This window comes from Neofelis nebulosa, chromosome 4 (genome assembly GCF_028018385.1).
Source record: "Neofelis nebulosa isolate mNeoNeb1 chromosome 4, mNeoNeb1.pri, whole genome shotgun sequence".
Lineage (NCBI taxonomy): Eukaryota > Metazoa > Chordata > Mammalia > Carnivora > Felidae > Neofelis > Neofelis nebulosa.
Window position 1 is genome coordinate 29,059,089 of NC_080785.1, and position 26,704 is coordinate 29,085,792.

The following is a 26,704-nucleotide window of genomic DNA, read 5'->3' on the forward strand; positions in this document are numbered from 1 at the left end:
AATAAAAAATTATAACTCAAGTAAAAGAAATAAGGAGCAATAAAATAATAAATATTGGTGAATTTTGTTGAATAAATTACACCAAATAGCTTTGTACTCAGCAAACAAATAAATAAAATCTATATTTAAGGAAAACAGACTCCTTCCTAAAGTTGCCAGATTGAATAAAAATAATGTGTTTCCTTGATTATTTATACTGTTCAAGTAAATCACAGGAGTAGAGAGCTTCTATAGTATGTACACATTGCCGAGTCACAAGGCAGCAAAATAATCTCTAGGGTATACGTATTTCTTCTCAGGTTACAAAGATTCACTAGTTAATACTGCTGAATCTTAAAACTGAATTTTAATTATGTATGTCTGTTTCATTCATGTCTGATTTCCAGGTGCTTATTAACAGTTGAGGCTTCTGGGAACCTGTCTTACTTGCTGGAATGACCTAGTGATTCTAAGACCCCATCTGTTCCTGAATCACTCTTAATTTGTACAGTGATCATTTATGAACATCTCATAAACCATTCTAATAATTAATATTCTTGATTGAGTTTCACAGGGTGCAAAGCATTAAATGGGTTGATTTCATTTGTATGATATGGCTAGGGCCTATAATCACAGTAGCAGATGTTATATCTTAGAAAAACAGATCAATTTCTTTTCATAATTTACAGAAGAATTTTAGAGGACTCTAGAAACACCCTTTCGTTGCCACAAGTCAATACCGTGATGTTATACAACAATTATACAGGGCTTTGCCTAGTCTAGCAATTGTTTTGGCTTCAGTTCTCTGCCAGTATATTAAATGAAAAAATTCAAAGAAAAAAATCACTTACCAAATCCTTGAGCCTTGCCTAAAAAGTGTGGGCCATTATGTTAGCATGTGTATTCATGGTTTTGAAAGTAGACATATATGGAAACAATGAGAACAATGGAAAGGAGACATATATGGAACAATGGAAAGGAGACATATATGGAAACAATGAGAACATGGTCTGAGATTTTCGGCTTCACTAAGTTATATCATTTAGTTGGAAATCCATAGATTTTAGACCTGATTATCCAGAATAAATAATCTATACCTCCACTACTACTTGTATGCTTATTAGCATAGTCGATTGTTGTTTAGTTCATTCAAGTTCTTCCTGCTATTTTTAATGTACACATCTGTCCTTTTTCAGGTATCCTGGTTTTGCTACAGATTCAACTGTTGCCTTACTTATAGGACTTCTATTCTTTCTTATCCCAGCTAAGAAATTGACTAAAACTACACCTACAGGAGAAATTGGTTGAGTATTATTTATAATTCTGAATGAATTTGACAGAAGAGCAAAAATTATAAAATTCCATTGGTTTCAGTTAGCACTTAAACAGAAGGAATGGACATGCTTCCACAGCACCTGGCTTAGCACGCCCTGTTTGCACACCGCAACCCTTATTCGGCCAGCACGTGTTCTCCCCCTGCAAGGAGAACCATCTTACTTGGCCGAAGTGAGAAGTAGATTTCCTTATGCAACATGGTTAGAACTCCACTATGAGTGATACTGTTTGGTTCACAATAGGCCCACTTCCCCTGCCATAATCAGAATTAATCTTACTATTGGCAAACATAGGAACAAGAACTTGAAAGTCATACTTCATGATGAGCCCTTGGTAATAAATGCTGAGGATCTAAAAAGGTGAGGAGTTTCAAGGGAAAGAGTATTTACATCATCATAGTAATCCTGGAGAGAATGCAAATCAAGCCCACATTTAGCCAGAACCCTAGTGTCACAAATGAAAGACGTAGTATTCAGTGGGAGCATTCATTGTCTTTGTAATACATGGACAAAGAAGTATCCTTGTTTATGTGAGCATACCCCCCTTCCCCTGACACACACATATTTTTTAAACACAGGATTCTGCCGCCGCCCCCCCCCCATTTATGCTTTATACTAATATAGCAGGTGTTTTTGGTAGTCAGATTCCTATGTTGTTATTGTAGGACAAATGGTTTAAAATTGTTTGGAAATAGTCTAGTAGAGGGTGGGGGGTTTTATTGTTGGTTTTTTTCTTTTATTTGTCCCTTCTTTTTTTTTGCATGGGTGGAACCTGGATTCATGGAGTTGAGTTGGCCCACCTGACTCCCTGTGTCCAAATTGACAAGCGACTAATGAGTCAGATTTCTAGGAGATGATATATATAAATAGCATAATGTAGAAATAAATGCCTTTTGTTCTTTACTTGAGTCTAGAACATCTCAAAGTGTGTTATAAGGAGATATTGTAATACAGAGTAATAATTTCTGTGAGACCCTGAGGACACTGACCATTGAAGTCAAATCCCTATGGCCTGTTAGTGGCCAGTGTTGAGGAACCAATGCTTGGCTTAACTTCCCTGGTTCCCACATTTGAATCCTCCTCTCAGAAAAAGCCTTGCTTCTGTTGGGGAGAAAGAATTTTATCTTCCCTTCACGATCCTTCCAGCTGGACTAAGACTCAAGTTGATAGGAGCAGATTAATGGTAGAAAATCAAATTTAATGGTGTACATACAGGGAATCCACACAGACATGGAAGTTCCAAAGACAGTGAGGCAACATGACCCTTATATGAGCTAAGAAGAGGGATAGGGGTCTGAGGATACAGAGGAGAAAGACCAATAGCAGGAAGGTGAAAGGAGATGTTTGGAAAACAAAGGTTACCCAATTATGCAGATAAGTTTCTTAGGTAAAGAGAAATCTTTGTTAATCTCTCTCTTCCTGGTACAAGCAGATAGTTGAGTGGGGAGGCAAAGAACTTTTTCTGAATCTGCTGGGGTTTTTTTGTTTGTATTTTTAATGTTTTGGGGGGTTTTGTTTTGTTTTATTTTTAAGAGAGAGAGCACTAGCAGAGGGGCAGAGAGAGGGGGGGACAAAGTATCCAAAGCAGGCTCTGCAGTTATATCAGCAAGCTCCATGTGGAGCTCAAACTCACAAACCATGAGATCATGACCTGAGCCAAAGTTGGACACTCAACCGCCTGAGCCATCCAGGTGCCCAAGTCTGCTGGGTTTTGATTGCTTTTAACTCAAAATAACATTCATGACAAAGTCGCCCATCTTGGGGCAGCCTGCCGTTGGCCCCTATACCAATGTCTACCATTCTCTCTCTTCTCATTCTTCAACTCCTGTTCTCCCTGATAAACTCATTCACACTAGGTTTAAAAATGGCAAGACATTATGTGTTAAATTTTACATGAGAGGTATATTTCAGAAATGTTTGTGTTTTAACAGAAAATATATCCCTTTTTTTTGAGAGACAGAGAGAGAGAGAGAGCACACACACACAGGTGGGGAGGGGCAGAGGAAGAGAGAGAATCTTAAGGAGGCTCCATGCCTAGACAGAGCCTAGTGCAGGGCTTGATCTCAAGATCATGAGATCCTAACCTGAGCTGAAATCACGAGTCAGACGCTTAACTGACTGAGCCACCAAGGCAGGCCTTAATAGGGTATATATATCCTAATTCAAGCAAGGAAGAGCAAAATCTCCATCAATAGTGAAGGTAAGTTTGGTTTAGGTTTAACAGAAGGAGATAGGAAGGAGTCTTAGTAGTAACCCTAAAATCTCACCATGTAGAAGGCCACTTGTTACACACAAATGTTAAATGGGAATAATATATTCATGGATGACCTTTTTTCTCAACAAATCAAATGAGCCATTATGACCTAAATATCAAAAGAAGTCTTTATGATAAGTGCTTTATAAGAATTTTAAGAGTCTTATGAATGATACTTAAATTATTTAATCTGAACTTTGATTTTAAACTGAAATCATGATGAATCTATTATGACCCTCCTCATGATTTGAAAAAATAAAAAAGGTTCAAGAAAATAGTGAATAAAATTATAATGCTACAGTGATGATATTAGAACCAATGTCGTATTAGACACTTTGAATAGCAAAGAATAGTATAGTCAATGCATTGTGTTACTCATAGTAGGCAGAATGTTAGTGGCATGAATGAATGAATGAATGCCACTATAAATGATAATGTTATAATCTATCTAAATTTGTAATATGATCCAAAGGATTTTTCCAAGTCATGTTTATGTTTGTTTGTTTGTTTGTTTTGGAATGCAGTGTTCCACCTCAGTCAGGTAGAAATCACTCAAAGTTCAGATCAAGTTACTTACCTAAAAACAATAGAGGAATATTAAAAACTTCTTACGAGATGGCGGTTTCAGGTAATGAAAACAAATACATGTCATATTGTCATCTTTTAAGCAATGTATAACTGTGGGAATTGTGTTTTGCAGTTGCTTTTGATTATTCTCCGCTGATTACTTGGAAAGAATTCCAGTCATTCATGCCCTGGGATATAGCCATCCTTGTTGGTGGAGGGTTTGCCTTGGCAGATGGCTGTGAGGTAATACTCTGTGTCTAAGATACTTAACAATTAACTAGACTTTTCCAAAGAAGAACAAGAGACATTTAAGCTTTGACATATTCAACTTCACCCTATCATTTTAATGATACAGAATTCAATAGTCATGCAGTGAGTATACCACACAAATAAAGTGAGTTCAATAATTTTTACAGGCTGCGAGCATAAAACATCATTTTTTATGATGTCCCAACATGTCAAAAGGAATAAAGCAAAGAAGATTAGAATTCTTAGACCATGAAATGGTACTAGAAGACTAGCTAAGTAAGAAAGAAATGCAAAAATCATATGTACAATGACTCCTAGCAAAACATTTTGTTTTATACCTTTACCTTATTTCATGATGAATTTGAGTACCTCACAGACTTCTCTTCAGTGTATCATAGTCCAGGTGGGCCTGGGTGGCTCAGTCAGTTAAACGTCCTACTCTTGATTTTGGCTCAGGTCACGATCTCACATTTCATGGGATCAAGCCCGGCTTTGGGCTCTGCCCTGAAGGGCTCTGAGCTTGCTCTCTCTCTCTCTCTCTCTCTGCCTCTCCCCTGCATGTGCTCGCTCTCTCTCAAAAATAAACATTTTTTTAAAATGTACAATATATCATAGTCCTAAGGCTGTCAAAGAAGAATAAGAAGTAACAGTACTTCATTACATCATTTATTTATTACATATTAAGTACATTAAAAGTACTTAGTACATGTTGGGGCACCTGGGTGGGTCTGTTGGTTAAGCATCTGCCTTTGGCTCAGGTTAGGATCCCACAGTTCAGGGGTTCAAGCCCTGCGTGGAGTTCTGTGCTGACAGCTCAGAGCCTGGAGCCTGCTTCACATTCTGTGTCTCCCTCTCTCTGCCCTCCCCCTGGTCATGCTCTGTCTTTCTCTGTCTCTATCTCAAAAATAAATAAACATTTAAAAAAAAGTATTTAGTGAATGTTTATTGAATGAAGTCCAGAGAGAATTTTACATAACCATTGCTAATACTACATCATGTCTAATTTTAGGGAGAAATAAAAGCACCATTAGGAATAATTCTTTGGCCTGCCATCTACTGTCTAGTTTATATAAAGTAGAAGTCTGGGGAGGCCTTTGTCACTTGAAAGTCATTGTAGGGCTGCTGGAAAAAAGCATCTTCTTAAAAAGTCCATGAGAAAGTTTTTACTCTTTGACTAATTAAAAACTCTCATTTCTGGGTCTTATAGTCATCCGTGAAACACTTAAAGCTCACAGCTGCTCCATTTCCTTATTCAGCCATCAGAGTAAAAAGGATGATGAGAGAGATGTGTTGTGTCCAGCCTTTTCGTTTCTGGAAAGTTAAATTTTTATTTTTCTCAAGGCGAATAACTATCTGCTATCTTCTAAATAGCCTCTAGGGAGACTGTCTTTTGCTTCTTACTTTATTGTCGATTTTTCTGTATGGCATTTGGACACAAAACTTTCAACTTAATAGGTGAAAAATCTCAGAAATTGTCTCAATTCTGAGGGCCACTTATAATGCCTTTTTACATCTAGATTTGGCTTGCCTCATAGACGACTCAAATTTAAATGATAGAAATATAAGGCAAATTCACTTTTTTCCCCTACTATTTCAGAAATAATGAGATATGGTTTCTCAGAATCAGTAACTTCCGTTACTTTTATTGCTAATTTGAACTGTGAGGGAATCAGAATCGGTAATTCTGACACTGATGTTAACTTTGTTCATGTCTCCTTCCCAGAATATCTGTCCAGATTGGACTCTAGATACCCAAAGTGATTTTAAAAGCATTGGCCAGACCCTAGAATTGCAAAATCCAAGAAAATTAAAAGGTGTGGACTTCCTCTGATACACTAGCCCCTCCCACTGGAAGAATTAGGGAAACCATAGAAGGAGGTCTAGTTTGCTGTGAAAATCCTGGTACATAGAATTAAATTTCTGTGGGATATCCAGAATGACCCTATCCCTGAGTGGGTATATTGAAGCCATGAATTTCAACAATATGGCTGTGGAAAAATATGCCCCTCGAAACTGACTTTACAAAGATTTGGAGACAGTTCATTTTTTAAAATTTTGTTCCAAACTGTAATTATTTTGGTAAATGTCCAGAACTCAATAACCCTCCTGGGTGGGAGCGGTGAGAGAGCAGCTACCTACTGAAAAGCATTCACCTCTTTGTAATTTGCTCTCTCTTAAAAGCCTGTTAACTTTGTTTTAATATAATCACAGTACACTAAGTGTCTCAGGTATGAACAATATTCATATAATCCTAATGGCAAAATTTAAATATTGATTTAATAAAAAATGTTGATATATGAGTAAAGGAAATGGAGGGCCAGGAAATACATGTATGGTGGATGGTGTAAGAAAGCTGAATCCTTATGTAACGTATTAGAAAGTCAGTAAACAAAATCTAAATTAGCAAATTAGGAAAACACATAGTTTAAAAAATAGCTATAAATAGCTAATATGGGTTGAAAATTGTCTCTGGGGAACACAACGTAGGAATAGAGAGAGGCAGACCAGAGGGCTTCCATTTTCTTAACGTCCTGTAGTACCACGTGATTTGTCCATATAAATTAGGTAAAATTAAATTTTAATTTAAAAAATGTGGGAAGACAATTCAAACTTCCTAAAGCATGTTGGTAGTGTTAAAATAAGAATAATTGAGAACTTCTCCATGTCAGAGCCTCCTAGATCTACCAAACTATGGGAAAATATGAAAGATTAAAGTTATATTTTAGAAACTGTGTTCTTAGGGCAAAGGTTACATTTTATATATTTAAATTGTGTGATTAAAATGAATTGTTTACAAATAACATTACAAATTATTCTTTTCTTTTTTTTTTTTTTAGGAATCAGGACTATCTAAGTGGATAGGAAATAAATTATCTCCTCTAGGTTCATTACCAGTATGGCTAATAATTCTGATATCTTCTTTGCTTGTCACATCTTTAACAGAGGTAGCCAGCAATCCAGCTACCATTACCCTTCTTCTCCCGATATTATCTTCATTGGTGGGTATCTCATTGATCTGCTTTTATACTCATCAAAAGTGTAGTGTTCTACCTTGCTTGTTCTCATATTGTGGTATGGAATCATTTTTGGTGCGAATGATCTTCCTATAAGTAACTTATAGAGTGGTCTTTATTTGGGTTGATACTTTTTTGGGAGACCTCAACGCAGAACTCTGTTCTACATTCAAGCAGCAAGATCTTAAGAGAAGTACTTACCTTCTTTCTGCCCAGATTTTTCATTTGCAGGTAAGTACAAGGGTCAGCCTGGATCCTTTCCAGCTGTGAGACTTTGGGATTCAGTGTTTCCTGGCAACTTCAGTATTTAGATGTCTAACACTGACACTTCTCCCTCCAGATTATTCCTCAGTTTCTGAGAAGTGGTTCATATAGGTGATTTTCAAGTGAATAAGAAGCTAGGCTTATGCTTCCGGCTTTAAGCTTAAATATCTTAGACATGGTTGGTTCTCTCTATAGCCCAGGGAATAATTTTAAAAGATAAGTAAAAACCAGATTTGCAAGGAGAGAGAGGAAACGACAATCTACCTTTTTTCTCCCCACCTAGCTAGCAATTACAAGAAATAGCGTTAAGTAAAATGTTTTCCTTATTGGGATGGCTAAGTTTGGTGAGAGGTAGCACTTTAAATTAAGAAGGATTGCCCTTCTGAAATTGTTCTCCAGCTCAAGGCACATATGATAGCATTCTTAAGCTGCTGCTTCAAATTAGAGAAGAAATGTAGGCAGTTTATACTGGCAAAATACCATTTTGGTTTTTCTGTTTTTTATTTCTCAACAGGGCACAGATGAAATGGCACAGTTAGAAAAGTTAGATGATGAATTAAGAATAGGAGTGACTCTTCTTCTGTGAAGATCCCTAAGCAAATTTTAAATTATATATGGCACAGAGGCAGAAAAGTTAATGGAATAATGAGAAGCTTTGGAGCCAGAGAGACATAAGCCCCTACATAAGCTCTACTGCTTGCCACCTTTGTGTCTGGACTTTAACCTTTCCGGGCCTTAGTTTCTTCATCTGTTATTTGGGGCTATAGTAGCCATCTCATAGGTCATTGGGAATATTAAGTTATTTTATATAAATACACACACACACACACACACACACACACAGAGCACCTAGCACACTGGATAAATGATAAATTGCTTCTGTTTTTATTTAGTTCCTGGAATAAATGATACTTTATTTTCTAAATGAACTGAGCTTTAATACTTAAATGGGCATCAATAACCATATAGACAACAACAAGAGGAAGAGACATTTCTGAAAAATATTCTTCAAGCTAGAGTTGCATTTATGTGTACAATTTTATGTCTTTAAGTTTTAACCTGCTTCTGCGAAAGTTTATTGTAATAATTTTGCTCATTTTGATGCTTGGTACCTACCTCAAAATTTTACTTAGACTCCTTTGTCTTTCCCAACAGGCTGACGCCATTCAAGTGAACCCTCTTTATATTTTGATACCTTCTACTCTGTGTACTTCATTTGCATTCCTCCTACCAGTAGCAAATCCACCCAATGCTATTGTTTTTTCATACGGCCATCTAAAAGTAATTGACATGGTGAGTGAGCTGTAAGAAAACAATCAGGTCCAATGTCTTGCGTTATCGCTCCTTTTACATACTAATCAACTTTCAGGGAAAGCATGGCTTGAGTTCTGTTTCTGAAGGTGAGTACATGATTGGTCATAGAATTGTTTTCAAGAGTGATACCAGAAGCAAACATGCCATTAGAATTTGCAGTCACAAATACGGATACTGAATGCATCAGTAACACCCTGGAAGAGGGAAAAGAGCATAGACTGTGTTCCACACAAGGGCTTAAACTTACATGTCAAAATCAGAATCCAACTTGACCTAGGCAAAAGGAAGAAATAGAATTAATGAAATTCAGCAGTCACGCCCTGTGGTTTTCTATCACAAACATCTTTGCAACCAACCAACATTCACTTTGAATAACATACTGGGCTCAGTGCCTGCTGATGAAAAGTCGTCTTTCTTGTTGTGATTCTAATGGTGGCATCTGACATGAAAGTGCAAGCAAGTCATAACGGAACATTTAGTGTGGTGTCTACGTGTGGTGTTTCTTCCGATCCGATGGGGGCCCCAAAATGTGGGGCAACGATCAGGTGGAAGCCACCTGAGGCAGAACAGAGGAGATAGAAGTTGACTGAATACACCACAAGAACAACGGGCAGGACGGCAGAAGAAAGGCTGTCTGCAAGGAGGCAGTGGGTGGGTGGCGTTTTTAAAGGAGGAAGTTGAAGAGGTTTGGCAATATATGGAATTTTCCCTTTTTTGGTAACTGAGCCTGGGTGTAAGTAGCCCATTGGTCATTTAGGGCCTTTGGATATTTGGGGGTGGGTCCCCTGATGGGCCTGTCTGTATTCAGCCAGGTGGTCACTGTGACCCTTTCTACATTCCCTTGCTCGTGGCTGTTTGCCGTGGTAGGCAAGGACTAGCTTGAGAATACTCTAGTCTCCCCCAAATCTTGATTACCAACTTCCAAACCAAACCAAACAGGAATGTAATGAAAGTAACTTCCATTAGTTTACTCTGCAGGTGCACTCCCCAGGTTAAGTCCCAGCTCCCTCCTGCCACACACATTGCTGTCCCTACATTCCTGCAATGTAAACATTTTGGAAATGCCTCTATGCAGAAGTCACATAATATTCTTTTGGAAAAGAAAATGTGTATGACACCATATAACCAGTGTCCTGTGCACATGAATTTAAACAATAAAAACAGGATTCTGGAATAAGTGAGTGGCTGGCATAGAAAGAAAAGGAGGCTTCCTATAATAATCATCACTAGATATCCCCTTTTGCTTTGGGGCTCCATGCTTTAAAACCGAGACTGCAGAGGTAAGCAATCTTTCCCTGTAAAAAGTCAGACAGTAAATATTTGACACTCTGTGGGCCGTATGCTCTCTGTCACAATTACTCAATTCTGCCACTGTATCACGACCGCAGCCAACAACAATATGTGAACAAATAGTCATAGTTCTAGTACCATAAAACTGTATTTACCAAAACAGGTCATGGGCAGTATTTTGCCAGTCTCTGTTTTAATGGATAGAAAACAACTTTGAAATTTTTAGTAGCTACCAGGATGATGACATAAGAGCCAGAAAAATGGGCACTCTAAGAAAGGTGGATAGAAGTGGCATTTTATTAAATCTCAATAGGAGAATACTAAAGGCTAAACTAATAATGGTATTGAGTGAACATGAAGGATCCAGTTATATCGTGACCTGAACCTGACCCACTGAAAGACAAGACCTCAAAACTCAAATTCTGATTTAACATGAAATGGCAATTTTTTAAAGGGATTTTTTCTTGAGTTAGATGATTCCAGTATATTCCTAAGAGGAACCTCTCAGCATCTCCAACTAAATGTCATTTAGCTAGGGACGGATTCTCCTTTGACATGAATGGAAGAATTCATTGTTTTATGAAATGACAACAATTTACACACATCATTTAGGGCGCATGTAAATCTGGCATATACTTTCTGCTACAGTGTTCTAACTCTCCTATAGGTTTTCTTTTGGGGAGACTGACATTTATGCTCTTTCCTATTCAAGGTTAAAGCTGGACTTGGTGTTAATATCGTGGGTGTCGCTGTGGTGATGCTTGGCATGTCCACCTGGATTGTGACTCTGTTTGACCTCTCTACTTACCCTTCTTGGGCTCCTCCAATTAGTAATGCGACCATGCCATGACAAGCATGAACATTATAACTATCCTGTGGTGAGTTTTGAGAACCATTGAGAATTCACTGCAGATTTGGCTTTGGAAAATTGATGACACATTTAAATTAGTCCTGATGTAGCTTTTGTGGTTCCAGTAAACGCTCAAAACCTGCTGGCATAACCCAGAGTTCACACCAAAGAGCGTCTCCGTGCCTTTATCAAGAAGCTCACAGCTGAGATTTTGCTCATAGACCCTGTGCATCCTGCTTCAACGTAAGAGTAATTTATAACATGACCTTCAAAGAGATTAGGTGATTTATTTCATTTTATAGTTTGGGTTTGGTGTAACATTTCAAACATCAGTTTAGTATTTCAGAAACTTCCCATAAAGCTAGAAATAGGAAATAAAACATACCAGTTAATTAGGTACTTGGATAAATCATTTCTGTAGTGTTGCTGAAGGGAATTTGTTGAAAAACCAAAGCAGTGGTCATCTGCTGTTGCAGAAGAAAGGTTTAATTTAAATGAAATCTGCACTCTGTCATTTTAAAAAATACCAAATTATTTTTGATGTATACATGATATGAAAATTGAAATTGAACTGGTAGTTTCAAAATCATAGTTGAATCCACTAAACAACAGAAATCCCATAGATAAGGATTAATGTCTACTTGACCTTAAGGTTGGATTAATATAATTCATACCTTTATATCTCAGTGCACTAAGAAATGCATTTTGTAGAGCTGTGAATAATGCTTGCTATGATTTGCACTGTTAGCACAGTGTAGGTATAAAAGAAAGCTAAACACTAAAACTATTAACACATTTATGTATATGTATAACAGTTTTGTTTATATGTTTATCTTATAAATACATAAATACAAAATATAAATATAAATCAGAAATACATAATGTCATATGTAAAAAGAAAAGATTCAGAAATCTAAATGAATTATCACTATGTATAGAGATAGAAAAAAGTAACATAACTTCATTATTTTCAACATTGAGGCAAAATATCAGATGAAAAATAAGAATAAAAAAGTATAACTGTTGACATGTTTACGAAATAAAAAATATTAAATTAACTATTGAACAATAATTTTATTATTACTAAATATTTAATAATTTAATAATTATTAATTTAATAGTTATTAAGTTATTCATGGGGAAAAAAAAAGAAGGGGTGTCTGAATGGCTCACTTGGTTAAGCATCTGACTCTTGATTTCAGCTCAGGGCAGGATCTCAGTTTGTGGGTTTGAGAGCCCTGTGTCAGGTGCTGTGCTGGTGGTGAAGCCTGCTTGGGATTCTCTCCCTCTCTCTCTCTCTCTCTCTCTCTCTCTCTCTCTGCCCTCACTCATGCTTGCTCTCTCTCTCTCTCTCTCTCAAAAATAAACTTTAAAGCAGAAAAGGAAAGGAAAGAAAAGAAAAAAGGAAAGAGAAGAGAAGAAAAAAGAAATCTGAACATCCAAACAAAAGTAGAAAGAGAATAGTCTCCTAGCACTCAGGATGTGAAAAAGAATAAGGTCTATTGACATTTCCTAAATTCGACCACAGGGGAAAAAATGACAATGAAAAACAAAATAATGTGCACAGTTAGGAAAAGATGGAGAAGTTAAAACATAACAATTCTCATGCTAAAAATAAAGTGGAAGACAGGTTAAGAAAATACTTTTGGTATTTTTAATCTTGATAGAAGTCATCAGCCCTCATTTGGTTTTTATGCAAATGATGGTACTTATAAGGTTGTTCTTGAAAATTAAATATAGCAAAAAGTAGTTTTTAAAAAGGAAGACATTCCCTTAAAAATTATATATTATAGATTGTCTATGTTCATTGCCTATTAGTCAATGCAAAATTTATCATTTTTTTTAAAATTTGTCCATTTAAGCCTTACAATATATTGCTGCTTTATGTATGTCTTCTAAGTTCCCCCTATTCACTTATTTTTTTCCCTATCATATGTTATACTTCTGATCAATAGAATCTATTACTTTTTGGCTTTTTTTCTAGTCATTCAATTTATCACTGCTGAATTATATTATGTGATGAATACATTTTAATTATGAAAAAATGAAATGACTTTTCAAATTAGAGTGAAGAAGTTTTCCCTTCAAAAAAATAACACAAACATTTCAGCTTGAATCATTTTAATGAATTGCTTCCACAGCTGCCAGCTGAGTACAAGAAAAATAATACTCAGTCAAAATTTGTTTAAGTGAGCCATACTGTTCTCTTGCTCCACCTTTATGTTTAGTTGACATATCAAAAATGACTTAACTCATCCATTTCACATTTGTCCCATTTACATCAAAGTTCTCAAGCTATTTTAGTTTGAAAGTTGTATACTGTCTTTGGAAGTTTCCAAAAGGCAATCTAAACAGATGATCAAACAAATCTCTGTCCTCCCACTCCATGGTAGAGAGTGTTTTTGTTATCATCCTGATCCTTTCTTAAAGGTTAACTAGAAATCTTTGTCACTTTCAGTCCCAGTATCTTCCTCAGGATTGGATCTTGTCTAGATAATAGTAGCAATTTCACTAAGTGCCTATTTACTGTCTGTTCGTGCAAGTGTTTGGAGGCCCCACTGGTGTATGTGTGTGTCTTTCACTCACTTCAGCTGCCTCTGTACATGTCAGCATCTCTAGAATTCAGACTTCCTTCCCTTCAGATGTCTGCACTCTTTCCACCTCACTTGGTCAACACGGCTTTGTTCTCTCCTTTCAGCCTGGGAGGTAGGGAAGTATGCTTTTAACCAATGAGAGTCATCAACCCTGTTATCAAAAATTGATAATATAATATCCTGGTACCTTGGAAGTTTCTTGAAATGTATACTACATAGTATGATATGTAAAAGATTTATTATTTGATACATTATTATATCTCTGCCATGGCTAAATATTTGATAAAGATTGGGGTGCCTGGGTGATTCAGTCATTTAGGCGTCCAACTTCGATTCAGGTCACGATCTCACAGTTGATGGGTTCAAGCCCTGCATCGGGCTGTGTGCTGACAGCTCAGAGCCTGAAGTCTGCTTCAGATTCTCTGTCTTCCTCTCTCTCTCTGCCCCTCCCCTGCTTGTGCTGTCTCACTCTCTCTCAAAAATAGATAAATATTAAAGAAAAGTTTTTTAAGCAAAAGAAGAAATGAAGCACTTTATTTTTTTAATGTTTATTTATTTTGAGAGAGAGAGAGACACACAGAGCATGAGTTAGGGAGGGGCAGAGAAAGAGGGAGACACAGAATCTGAAGCAGGTTACAGGCTCTAAACTGTCAGCACAGAACCTGATGTGGGACTCAAACCCAAGAATAGTAGGATCATGACCTGAGCCAAAGTCTGATGCTCAACCGACTGACCCATCCAGGCGCCCCAGAAGCACTTCAATCAAAGTAAAAATTATGGGGCACCTGGGTGACTCAGTTGGTTAAGCCTCCAACTCTTGATTTCAGTTCAGGTCATAATGTCACTGTCGTGGGATCGAGCCCCATGTTGGGCTCCGTGTTGGGCATGGACCCTGCTTAAGATTCTCTCTCCCTCTTCCTCTGCTCTTCCCCTGCTCACATGCATGCTCTCTCTCTCTCTCTCTCTCTCTCTCTCTCTCTCAAAAAAAAAAAAAGGGGGGGGGGATGGTAAAAAGTTATTAGGTAAGTTTTCAGGATGCAGATATCAAAAACACAGGTCCCCAGACTGTGTTTGTAAAAGCAAGACCAGACTAGACCAAGAGTAAACAGTAAAACAGTGTAGAACTAAAGCAGAAATCAATGGGTTTTTCCAAATATGGGGATCATCATTTGCCTAAGAAGAAAAAGACTCAGGGTTTAAAAAAGAAATAAAGGAGGTTTTCTTACTTATAGTATAGTGGTATAGATACTGGGAGTGTTTTTAGGGGGAGTAGATTTTAAGCCAAATAATAAAAAATATCGTATAACATATATTCCTATGCCAGCAAGAAAATAATGGAAGTCCTCAAGAGAAAGATGATTGAGCACCAGCAAGCACCCAGAGACTTAACCAAGGACTGACAGTGGCAACTGTTAATCCCTAGACATCTCAAAATTTTCTTTTAATGGGTAGATACACAGGAAGCAAGGGATGGGTGACAAAGCCAGGACCCAAGCAAGTGTAGGTTGAATGGAAAACTACATTGAGTGAGGATCTCAAAGGGCTGTATTCTCAGAGCAAATGTGAACTGGGGGAGAAAAGCCCATCCTATAGAGGAAAACATCAAAGGAACCTTCATGTTTTGGCCTGTGCACTAGGTAGAATAGTAAAATCTCCCTTGAGAATTCGTAACTGTGCAGGTTAGGGGCCTAAACTCTCAATACCAGTGTGTATGGGAAAAAAACCTTAATCTGAAACTTTATCTTAAAACAATCCCAGGTTGGTAGTATGCCCAAGTATCTGGCAAAAGGAAGGAGCACCTTCTTCAACCTGGAGCTCAGAGAATTACTAAGGTGAAATCTCTGTGAGAGATTATAATCAAAACTTGTAAATTCTGCAAAGACATAAAAATACTGTGCAAGAGCCACATATGTGGCTGAATAATTCAAAGGACAAAGACAATAGATACTCTACTTATCAAATACAGAATATAAAATGAGGAAGTATAATGCTTGACAATATAAAAGAGGGTATGAGAAATATAATAATTGTGGTAGGCAGAATTCTAAAAATATCTCCCTAAGTTTTCTGTCTTCTGGTTATTCAATCGAACACTAATCTAGGTATTGCAATGAAGGGGGTTTGCAGATATAATTAAGTTTATTCATCAGCTAGCCTTAAAATATGGAGATTATCCTGGATTATCCAGATGGGCCTAATGTGATCATATGAGCTTTTAAAACCAAAAGAGGAATACAGAAGAGTCAAGGGAGTGAGATGAGACAATGGGAAGTCAGTTTGGAAGCATTATAAGGCCTGAACTCATTATCAGTGGTTTTTGAAGATGAAAGGGGTTATAAGCCGGGAATGCAGAAGACTCTAGAAGCCGAGAATGACCCCTGGTTGAAACCCAACAAGAAAACAGAGGCCTCAGTCCTACAGGTTCATGGAACTGAATTCTGCCAATCCTAAGCCTAGAAGTTGATTCTCCTCAAGAAACTCCAATAAGGAACACAGCCTGGAAGATGCCTTGATCTTAATCCTATGAGACTTGTTTTGGACAAGTCTGTTAATCTACAGAATTTTAGGATAATAATGACTATTGTTTTAAGCCAGTAAATTTGTGGTAGTTTTTATGACAACAATAGAAATCAAATAAAATAAGGAATGAGAGACTGTAAAAAGTGACCAGATAGATCTGAAAAAGTATCAAATAGAAATTTTAGACATGAAAACTGTAAGTTAAGTTAAAAACTTAATGAATGGGTTAAATAGCACATTTTACAAACCAGTAAAGTGTGTGAACTTGACAACACATTCCAAAAAAAATTAATTAGAATGCAACACAGAGATAGACAAAAGGAGCCCTGAAATGGAAGTAAAGAAAAATACAAGCTAGAATGACAAATTATAACATATGTTTAATTAGAATTCCAAGAGTAGATTTAAAAAATGAAGGAGACACAATCACTGAATACAATGAGTGACAGTTTTCCAATACTAATAAAATAAACGAATCCAGATTTTCAAGAAGCATAATGAATCCAAAGCAGGACTTAGGGGGGAGAAACAGTAAATGTACACTCACCTACATGATTGTGAATAGTTGAACAACCAAGAGAAAGACAAGATCTTAATAGAAGACTAAGGCTTAGACTAAGGCTACTTTCTCAAAAGCAATTAGAAACAGTGAAGTATCTTCAAGTGCTAAAACAAAGAATTGGATATCTAGAAAATCTATGTTTTAAGAATAAAAGAAGGGACACCTGGGTGGCTCAGCCAGTTGAGCACCCAACTCTTGATTTCGGCTCAGGTCATGATTCCAGGGTTGTGGGATCTGCACTGGGCTCTGCACTGAGTGGAGCTTACTTAAGATTCTCTCTCTCTCTCTCTCTCTCTCTCTCTCTCTCTCGCTCTCTCTCTCTCTCTCTCTCTCCCTCAGCCCCTCTCCCCCACTCATGCTCTCTCTCTGTCTCCAAAATATAAATTAAAATAAAGTTTCAAAAAAGAAAACTAAAGAATTTTCAAACTAACAAAAACTAAGAGAGTTTACCACTAACCAAAGCTCCAAAATTACTTCTATTGGCCATATCAAAAGAAAAAGAATTCAAGGAAGAAGATAATGTTACACAATAAGAAATGGTGAATAATCAAACTGATAAATATATGGGTTTGAAAAACCAAGTAGAATTAAAATACTAGAAGAGCAAAATGTACAGTTCTAAGGAGACAAAATAGTCTAATTTTGCTCTCAAGTCCCATTTTCTTGGCAGTAGGACACTTAATCTAACTAAATCAAAGCCAAATTCACCATTTCAGTGTTTTAACAGATTTCAGAGTTTAATTTAGTCAAACTTAGTTTTTGTGTTTTAGATCCTCTCTCTTATTTCCTTCAGCTTACAGTTTTATCTAAGTTTTGTGGACCGTACATGTGAAACTCTCACTGAGTGACTGTATCTAGTCTTTGTGATTAGACTGGCTTCCACCAAGATGCACAGTCCTCGGAAGTGTACAGTTCTCACTGGTTTTATCATTCACTTCTGGTTGAAAGATGTACTCACGCGACTCACATCATCCCTGAAGTCAACATCTCCTCATTGTAACCACAAGCTCTATTGATCCACCGCTTGAAGGGCTTTCAGGACTTTGGATGCTCTCTGCATCTCTCTGGGGTCCTGGCAGTCTGAGGAGGAAAGTGTGCCTAAGCCCCACCTGTACCACACTCCTTCCCATTAGTCTGCTTTCCTGCTGGACTGCATGTTAAGTGCAAGGGAGAGAGAGCCTGAAGCTCACATCTTATACCCAGAAGAGTCAGTATATTCATTCATTCATTCATTAAATAAGTCATTAAAAATAATGGATGCAACCTTATAGCCACAGAACAGAGCACATCAGCCTAGCTCAAACGGAGACCAAAACCATTGTTTGTCTTAAGAAGTGTTTGTGAGCATAGGATCTGGAGGCTGATTGCCAGCACTGAATCCCTATTCTCCACTCACGATTCCGTCTTCAGATGTGTTAGGTAACCTCTGTATGCTGCAATTTCCTCATCTGAAAATGGGAAGGCAGAAGGATATTTTCATGGAGTTACAAGGATTAAATGAGTTAATTACACAGAGAACACTTAACAGTAACTGGCCATAGTAAAAGCTCAGTATGAGATAGTATTCTTCTCAATGTTGTATCATTTTTATTCCTCATCATAGCACACAGAAGTAATTGCACTCATAAAATCACTAGACTTGGTCAGACTCCTTCTTCAGGAGGCTCTTAGCCAAGATCTCATTGAAACCTTAGGATTTAAGTTAGAAAGGTTAATCCTAGTTCATAACACCTAAGCAGAGATTTCCAGAGAATCTTCTAATGTTTCCCCAATTAGTTGAGAGAGAACACTGGAGGTGAAACAGTGAAGAAAGTATGTATTTTTTTTAATGGACCTCAATTTATATAGAATTCAGTGCACAAAGACTCTATAAGGAAATTTAGACACCATGGACAGTACTGTAAGCCAAGTTGAATAACTTACTGAAATAATGTGGCATTATGTTCATATCGAATGAGCCTCTCACTCCATTAAATGATTCTCATCATTAGTTTTCACTTCAGGGATTTTCAAATAGTTCAAAACTCCCCATGTTGCCAATGCTCCCTGGAGCATTGTCTGCAGGGTTGTTGATGAATCCTGACAGCTGTAGTTCTGTGCACCTGCTGAGCTGAGCCTACCCTCTGACCTCCCCGCAGCAGCACGTCTACGGCTGGGCCACTGAGTCAGATGCTATGCCTTTGTGGTTATTGTTCTGTAAAAAGTACGCCCTGAAGATTACCAAAATATCAGAAATGTCACGCAGCCTCCTCCTTCATTCCAAGAAGATTTGTGTGCTCTTGAATCCATGTGAAATAGCCAGCATTTCCATTATTTTTCCTTATTTATTCTAATTGCTTCATTCTGCCCTTTTTTGTTTGTTTTTTGTTTTTTGTTTCTTGACGCGTTTTTTTTTTTTTAAGCAAACGTGGTTTAGATTCCTCACAAAAGTCAGATACTATGTTTGTTAGAATCTCAGAATAGCGATCTCTTAACAGTGCTTCTACACAAAGAAATTACAAATAGATCACTTTGCACATCTACTCCAGATTCAATTATGGCCTATGGATAAATTTGCAAATAGAGCTTGAAAATTACATACTTTATATTTCATACAATGGCTTTCAAATTCCATGTCATCCTGATAGAAAGTAGGGGAAGTTTTGGTGGCACAGTTTAGGAAAGAAAGAAGAGATGTTCTGAAAACAGGAAATTTGATTTATTTTAACATGACTGCCGTGAAATCGGCTTCTAGTTTGAAGAAAGACTTCAATTCCTCAAACAATTTTGTATGTGTTAGATGTTGGACTTCCAGACTAGCTTCCAGAGTCCTTCCTTTCCTAGCACTTCTTGACGGAGTTGAGGGACTTTTACCACCTTAGACAATTAAAATAAGCTGTGTACCAGAAACAACCATTTTTGAGACTAGAACAAGAACCCAATGAACTCTAGTCATAATGGATAAATGAACTGAGGAAGAAATGACATTTTAAAAATTTTGAGTCTCCCGACCCATGAACACACTGCATTTCTCTATTTATTTAGGTATTCTTTAATTTCTCTGAGCAATGTTATATAGTTTTCAATGTACAGTTTGTTCATCTTTAAACACATTTAACCCTAAGTGTTGCTATTGTAAGTGGTCTTATATTTTAGCTTCAATTTCTGGTTGATAGTTGCCATGATTTAGAAATGCCATACATTTTTATAAATTGATTTTGTACCTGCACCGTTGCTAAGCTTACTTAGTATTTCTCATTGGGTTTTGGAGTGGGTTTGGGGGGTTTTTCTTATTGTTGTTATTTTGGTAAATTTCATAAAATTGTCTACATGATATCTTCTGTGAATAAAATCAGCAGTATTTCACCTTTTCCAATCTGATTACTTTTATTTCCCATTTTATCTTAAAATATCTTTGTTTTTTCTTCTCCTAGTAGCATTTTTTTTTTTACCATTAATTATGAATGTTTGCTGTTGAATTTTCAGAGCCTTTTTAATCAGATTGAGGGAACTCTTCTCCTGCTAGTTTGCTGAAAGGTTTTTTTTGTTGTTTTTTTTTTTAATTAGGAATGGATGTTGGAATTTGTCAAATGCTTTTGCTGCACATTTGGAGCTTATATTCTAGTTTTGTTTTGCAGTCTTTTAATATGCTAAATTACACTGAATTAGACAAACTTTGAACATGATATTGTGTATTTTGTATATTGTTAGATTTTGTTTACCAAAATTTTGTTAAGAATTTTTGCACCAGTGTTCAGGATAGACATTGGTCTGTAGCTTCCTTACTTTGTTGTTTTTGTTGTTGTATTAGGACAATGCTTGCCTAAGAGAATGAGTTAGGAAGCATTTTCTTCTCTTCAATTGTCTGGAAGAGTTGTAGAATTTAAATTATTTTAAATTTATTGAGATTCTTTATGAAAGAATATTGTTTATCTTGAGAAATATTCTGCCTTGAAAAGGGTATGTATTCTGCTGTTGTTGAGCAAAGACTTGTAAAGTGTCAATTGGGCCAACTTTGTTGATACTTTTTTCAATTATTCTGTATTCTTACCGATTTTTTTTCCTACTTGTTATGCCAATATATATTGAGAGAGGAATTTTGAAATCTTTGCCTATAATTGTAGAGTTGTCAATTACTTGCATTTTGACCCGCTTTTGCTCTTATGTTTTTCAAAACTCTACTTTTTGGTTGGTGTGTAAACATAAGGTTGCTATGTACTTTATGCCTTTATCACTGTATTATAATGCTCTTTTTACCAATGTTGATATTCTTCACTCTGAAATATATGGGTATTAATGTAAGTATACTTTTTAAATTAGTTTTAGCATAGGTTATCTTTTTCCAGTCCTTTATTTGTAACTGGCTTGTGTCTTTATATTTAAGGTGAGTTTCTTATAGGAAATATGATTGAATCTTGTTTTCTTATGTATTAATCAAATATGACTGACTCTGCTATTTAATTTAAGTATTTAGGTCTTTTGTATTTAATGTTATATTTTGTATAATTGCATTTAAATCCACCATTTTGCTATTTTTTCCTATTTTATTTGTTCTGTGCTTTGTTTCCCTCTTGTACTTCCCTCCTTTGGATTATTGACTATTTTATGACTCAATTTTATTTCATTTCTTGACTTATTTATTGTAATATTTGTAGTTTCTTGAAGATTCATAGTATACATCTTTAACTATCACAATTTACATAATATATTACTGCTTTATGTGTAATATTCTTTTTTTTTTAATTTTATTTTTACTTTTTAAAATTTACATCCAAATTAGTTATCATATAGTGCAACAATGATTTCAGGAGTAGATTCCTTAGTGCCCCTTACCCATTTAGCCCATCCCCCCTCCCATAACCCCTCCAGCAACCCTCAGTTTGTTCTCCATATTTATGAGTCTCTTCTGTTTAGTCCCCTTCTCTGTTTTTATATTATTTTTTGTTTACCTTCCCTTATGTTCATCTGTTCTGTCTCTTAAAGTCCTCATATGAGTGAATTCATATGATTTTTGTCTTTCTCTGACTAATTTCACTTAGCATAATACCCTCCAGTTCCATCCACGTAGTTGCAAATGGCAAGACTTCATTCTTTTTGATTGCCGAGTAATACTCCATTGTATCTATATACCACTTCTTCTTTATCCATTCATCCATTGATGTAAATTTGGGCTCTTTCCATACTTTGGCTATTGTTGATAGTGCTGCTATAAACATGGGGATGCATGTGTCCCTTCAAAACAGCACACCTGTATCCCATGGGTAAATGCCTAGTAGTGTCATTGCTGGGTCATAGGGTAGTTCTATTTTTAGATTTTTGAGGAACCTCCATACTGTTTTCCAGAGTGGCTGCACCAGCTTGCATTGCCACCAATAGTGCAAAAGAGATCCCCTCTCTCCACATCCTCGCCGACATCAGTTGTTGCCTGAGTTGTTCATGTTAGCCATTCTGACAGGTGTAAGGTGGTATCTCATTGTGGTTTTGATTTGTATTTCCCTGATAATGAGTGATGTTGAGCATTTCTTTATGTGTCGGTTGGCCATCTGGATGTCTTCCTTGGAGAAGTGTCTATTCATGTCTTTCGCCCATTTCTTCACTGGATTATTTGTTTTTTGGGTGTTGAGTTTGATAAGTTCTTTATAGACTTTGGATACTAACCCTTTATCTGATATGTCATTTGCAAATATCTTCTCCCAATCTGTCGGTTGCCTTTTAGTTTTGCTGATTGTTTCTTCACTGTGCAGAAGCTTTTTATTTTGATGAGGTCCCAGTAATTCATTTTTGCTTTTATTTCCCTTGCCTCCGGAGACGTGTTGAGTAAGAAGTTGCTGCGGGCAACATCAAAGAGGTTTTTGCTTGCTTTCTCCCCGAGGATTTTGATGGCTTCCTGTCTTACATTGAGGTCTTTCATCCATTTTGAGTTTATTTTTGTGTATGGTGTAAGAATGTAGTCCAGGTTCAGTTTTTTTGCGTGTCGCTGTCCAGTTTTGCCAGCACCACTTGCTGAAGAGACTGTCTTTATTCCATTGGATATTCTTTCCTGCTTTGTCAAAGATTAGTTGGCCATACGTTTGTGGGTCCATTTCTAGGTTCTCTATTCTGTTCCATTGATCTGAGTGTCTGTTCTTGTGCCAGTACCATACTGTCTTGATGATTACAGTTTTGGAGTATAGCTTGAAGTCTGGGATTGTGATGCATCCTCCTTTGGTTTTCTTTTTCAAGATTGCTTTGGCTATTTGGGTCTCTTCTGGTTCCATACAAATTTTAGGATTATTTGTTCTAGCTCTGTGAAGAACGCTGATGTTACTTTGATAGGGATTGCATTGAATATGTAGATTGCTTAGGGTAGTATTGACATTTTAACAATATTTGTTCTTCCTATCCAGGAGCATGGAATCTTTTTCCATTTTTTTGTGTCTTCTTCAGTTTCTTTCATAAGCTTTCTATAGTTTTCAGTGTATAGATTTATCACCTCTTTGGTTAGATTTATTCCTAGATATTTTATGGTTTTTGGTGCAACTGTAATGGGATCGATTCCTTAATTTCTCCCTCTGTTGCTTCATTGTTGGTGTATAGGAATGCAACCGATTTCTATGCATTGATTTTATATCCTGCAACTTTGCTGAATTCATGAATCAATTCTAGCAGTTTTTTGCTGGAATGTTTTGGGTTTTCCATATAGAGTATCATGTCATCTGCGAAGAGTGAATGTTTGACCTCCTCCTGGCCGATTTGGATGCCTTTTATTTCTTGTGTTGTCTGATCGCAGAGGCTAAGACTTCCAATACTATGTTGAATAACAGTGGTGAGAGTGGACATCCCTGTCTTGTTCCTGACCTTAGGGGGGAAAGCTCTCAGTTTTTCCCCATTGAGAATGATATTAGCATTAGGTCTTTCATATATGGCTTTTAGGATCTCAAGATATGCTCCTTCTATCCCTACTTTCTTGAGGGTTTGTATCAAGCAAGAATGCTGTATTTTGTCCAGTGCTTTCTCTGCATCTGTTGAGAGGATCATATGGTTCTTGTCCTTTCTTTTATTGATGTGATGAATCACGTTAATTGTTTTGCGGATATTGAAACAGCCCTGCATCCCAGATATAAATCCCACTTGGTTATGGTGAATAATTTTTTTTTAATGAATTGTTGGATCTGATTGGCTAATATCTTGTTGAGGATTTTTGCATCCATGTTCATCAGGGAATTTGGTCTATAATTCTCCTTTTTAGTGGGATCTCTGTCTGGTTTTGGAATCAAGGTAATGCTGACTTCATAGAAAGAGTTTGGAAGTTTTCTTACATTTCTATTTTTTGGAACAATTTCAAGAGAATAGGTGCTAACTCTTCCTTAAATGTTTGGTAGAATTCCCCTGGAAAGCCATCTGTCCCTGGACTCTTGTTTTTTGGGAGATTTTTGATTACTTATTCGATTTCCTTACTGGTTATGGGTCTGTTCAAATTTTCTATTTCTTCCTGTTTCAGTTTTGGTAGTGTATATGTTTCTAGGAGTTTGTCCATTTCTTCCAGATTACCCATTTTATTGGCATATAATTGCTCATAATATTCTCTTATTATTGTTTTCATTTGTTTTCATTTCATTCTGAACACAACAGAATCTCTCCTCTTTCATTCTTGATTTTACTTATTTGGGTCCTTTCCTTTTTCTTCTTGGTCAGACTGGCTAGTGGTTTACCAATTTTGTTAATTCTTTCAAAGAACCAGCTTCTGGTTTCATTGACCTGTTCTACTGTTTTTTGGGTTTTGATAGCATTAATTTCTGCTCCAATCTTTATTATTTCCTGTCTTCTGCTGGTTTTGGGTTTTATTTGTTGTTCTTTTTTCAGCTCCTTAAGGCAGAAGGTTAGGTTGTGTATCTGAGATCTTTCTTCCTTCTTTAAGAAGGCCTGGATGGCTATATAGTGCCCTTTTATGACTGCTTTGCTGCATCCCAGAGGTTTTCAGTTGTGGTGTTATCACTTTCATTGACTTCCATATACCTCTTAATTTCCTCTTTAACTGCTCAGTTAGCCCATTCATTCTTTAGTAGGATGTTATTCAGTCACCAGGTATTTGTTACTTTTCCAAATTTTTTCTTGTGGTTGATTTTGAGTTTCATAGCATTGTGGTCTGACAATATGCACGGTATGATCTCAATCTTTTTGTACTTACTTAGGGCTGATGTGTGGTCTGTTCTGGAGAATGTTCCATGTGCACTGGAGAAGAATGTATATTCTGCTGCTTTAGGATGAAATGTTCTGAATATATCTGTTAAGTCCATCTGGTCCAGTGTGTCATTCAAAGCCATCGTTTCCTTGTTGGTTTTTTGATTAGATGATCTGTCCATTGCTATGAGTGTGGTGTTGAAGTCTCCTACTATTATGGTATTACTATCGATGAGTTTCTTTTTTTTTTTTTTTTAATTTTTAACGTTTATTTATTTTTGAGACCGAGAGAGACAGAGCATGAACGGGGGAGGGTCAGAGAGAGGGAGACACAGAATCTGAAACAGGCTCCAGGCTCTGAGGGGTCAGCACAGAGCCTGACGCGGGGCTCGAACTCACGGACTGAGAGATCATGACCTGAGCCAAAGTCAGCCGCTTAACCGACTGAGCCACCCAGGCGCCCCTCGATGAGTTTGTTTACATTTGTGATTAATTGATTTATATATTTGGGTGTTTCCACATTTGGCGCATAAATGTTTACAATTGTTAGGTCTTCTTGGTCTATAGACTCCTTGATTATGATATAATGCCCTTCTGCATCTCTTGATACAGTCTTTGTTTTAAAGTCTAGATTGTCTGATATAAGTATGGCTACTCTGGCTTCCTTTTGTTGACCATTAGCATGATAGATGGTTCTCCATCCCCTTATTTTCAATCTGAAGGTGTCTTTAGGTCTAAAGTGGGTCTCTTGTAAACAGCATATAGATGGATCTTGTTTTCTTATCCATTCTGTTACCCTATGTCTTTTGATTGGAGCATTGAGTCCATTGACGTTTAGAGTGAGTACTGAAAGTACTGAAAGACGATGCTTGTTGAGTTGGAATTTCTGGTGGTGTTCTCTGGTCCTTTCTAATATTTTGTTGCTTTTGGTTTGTATTTATATATATATATATATATATATATTTTTTTTTTTTTTCATCTTTTCTCCCCTCCGAAAGTCCCCCTTAACATTTCTTGCAGGGCTGGTTTAGTGGTCACAAACTCCTTTATTTTTTGTTTGTCTGGGAAACTTTTTATCTCTCCTTGTATTTTGAATGACAGCCTTGCTGGATAAAGAATTCTTGGCTACATATTTTTCCAATTCAGCACACTGAATATGTCCTGCCACTCTTTTCTGACCTGCCAAGTTTCTGTGGATAGGCCTGCTGCAAGCCTGATCTGTCTTCCCTTGTAGGTTAGCAACTTTTTTTCCCTTACTGCTTTCATGATTCTTTCCTTGCCTGAGTAGTTTGTGAATTTGACTGTCATATGCCTTGTTGATGGTTGGTTTTTGTTGAATCTAATGAGGGTCCTCTGTGCTTCCTGGATTTTGATGTCTCTGTCTTTCCCCAGGGTAGGAAAGTTTTCCACTATGATTTGTTCACATAACCCTTCTACCCCTATTTCTCTCTCTTCCTCTTCTGGGACCCCTATGATTCTGATGTTGTTCCTTTTTAATGAGTCACTGATTTCTCTAATTCTTAAATCATGCTCTTTTGCCTTATCTCCCTCTTTTTTCCTGCTTCATTATTTTCTATAAGTTTGTCCTCTATATCGCTGATTCTCTGTTCTGCCTCATCCATCCTTGCTGCCGCTGCATCCATCCGTGATTGCAGTTCAGTTATAGCATTTTTAATCTCATTCTGGCTATTCTTTACTTCTTTTATCTCTGCTGAAAGGGATTCTAATCTATTTTCGACTCCAGCTAGTATTCTTATTATCATGATTCTAAATT

General features: G+C 36.8%; 1 protein-coding gene across 2 annotated transcripts in view; it reads left to right on the plus strand.

The window, feature by feature from the left end:
- SLC13A1 (solute carrier family 13 member 1) overlaps positions 1-26,704 on the plus strand; it is a 143,135-nt gene that overhangs the window by 87,639 nt on the left and 28,792 nt on the right. For both annotated transcript variants that reach the window (XM_058724441.1, XM_058724442.1), the window contains exons 11-15: positions 1,176-1,282; positions 4,268-4,377; positions 7,221-7,382; positions 8,817-8,954; positions 10,978-11,143. In XM_058724441.1, the coding sequence (XP_058580424.1) occupies positions 1,176-1,282; positions 4,268-4,377; positions 7,221-7,382; positions 8,817-8,954; positions 10,978-11,115 (655 nt within the window). In that variant the 3' untranslated portion in view covers positions 11,116-11,143. Of the gene's footprint in view, positions 1-1,175; positions 1,283-4,267; positions 4,378-7,220; positions 7,383-8,816; positions 8,955-10,977; positions 11,144-26,704 lie in introns of those variants that run through there.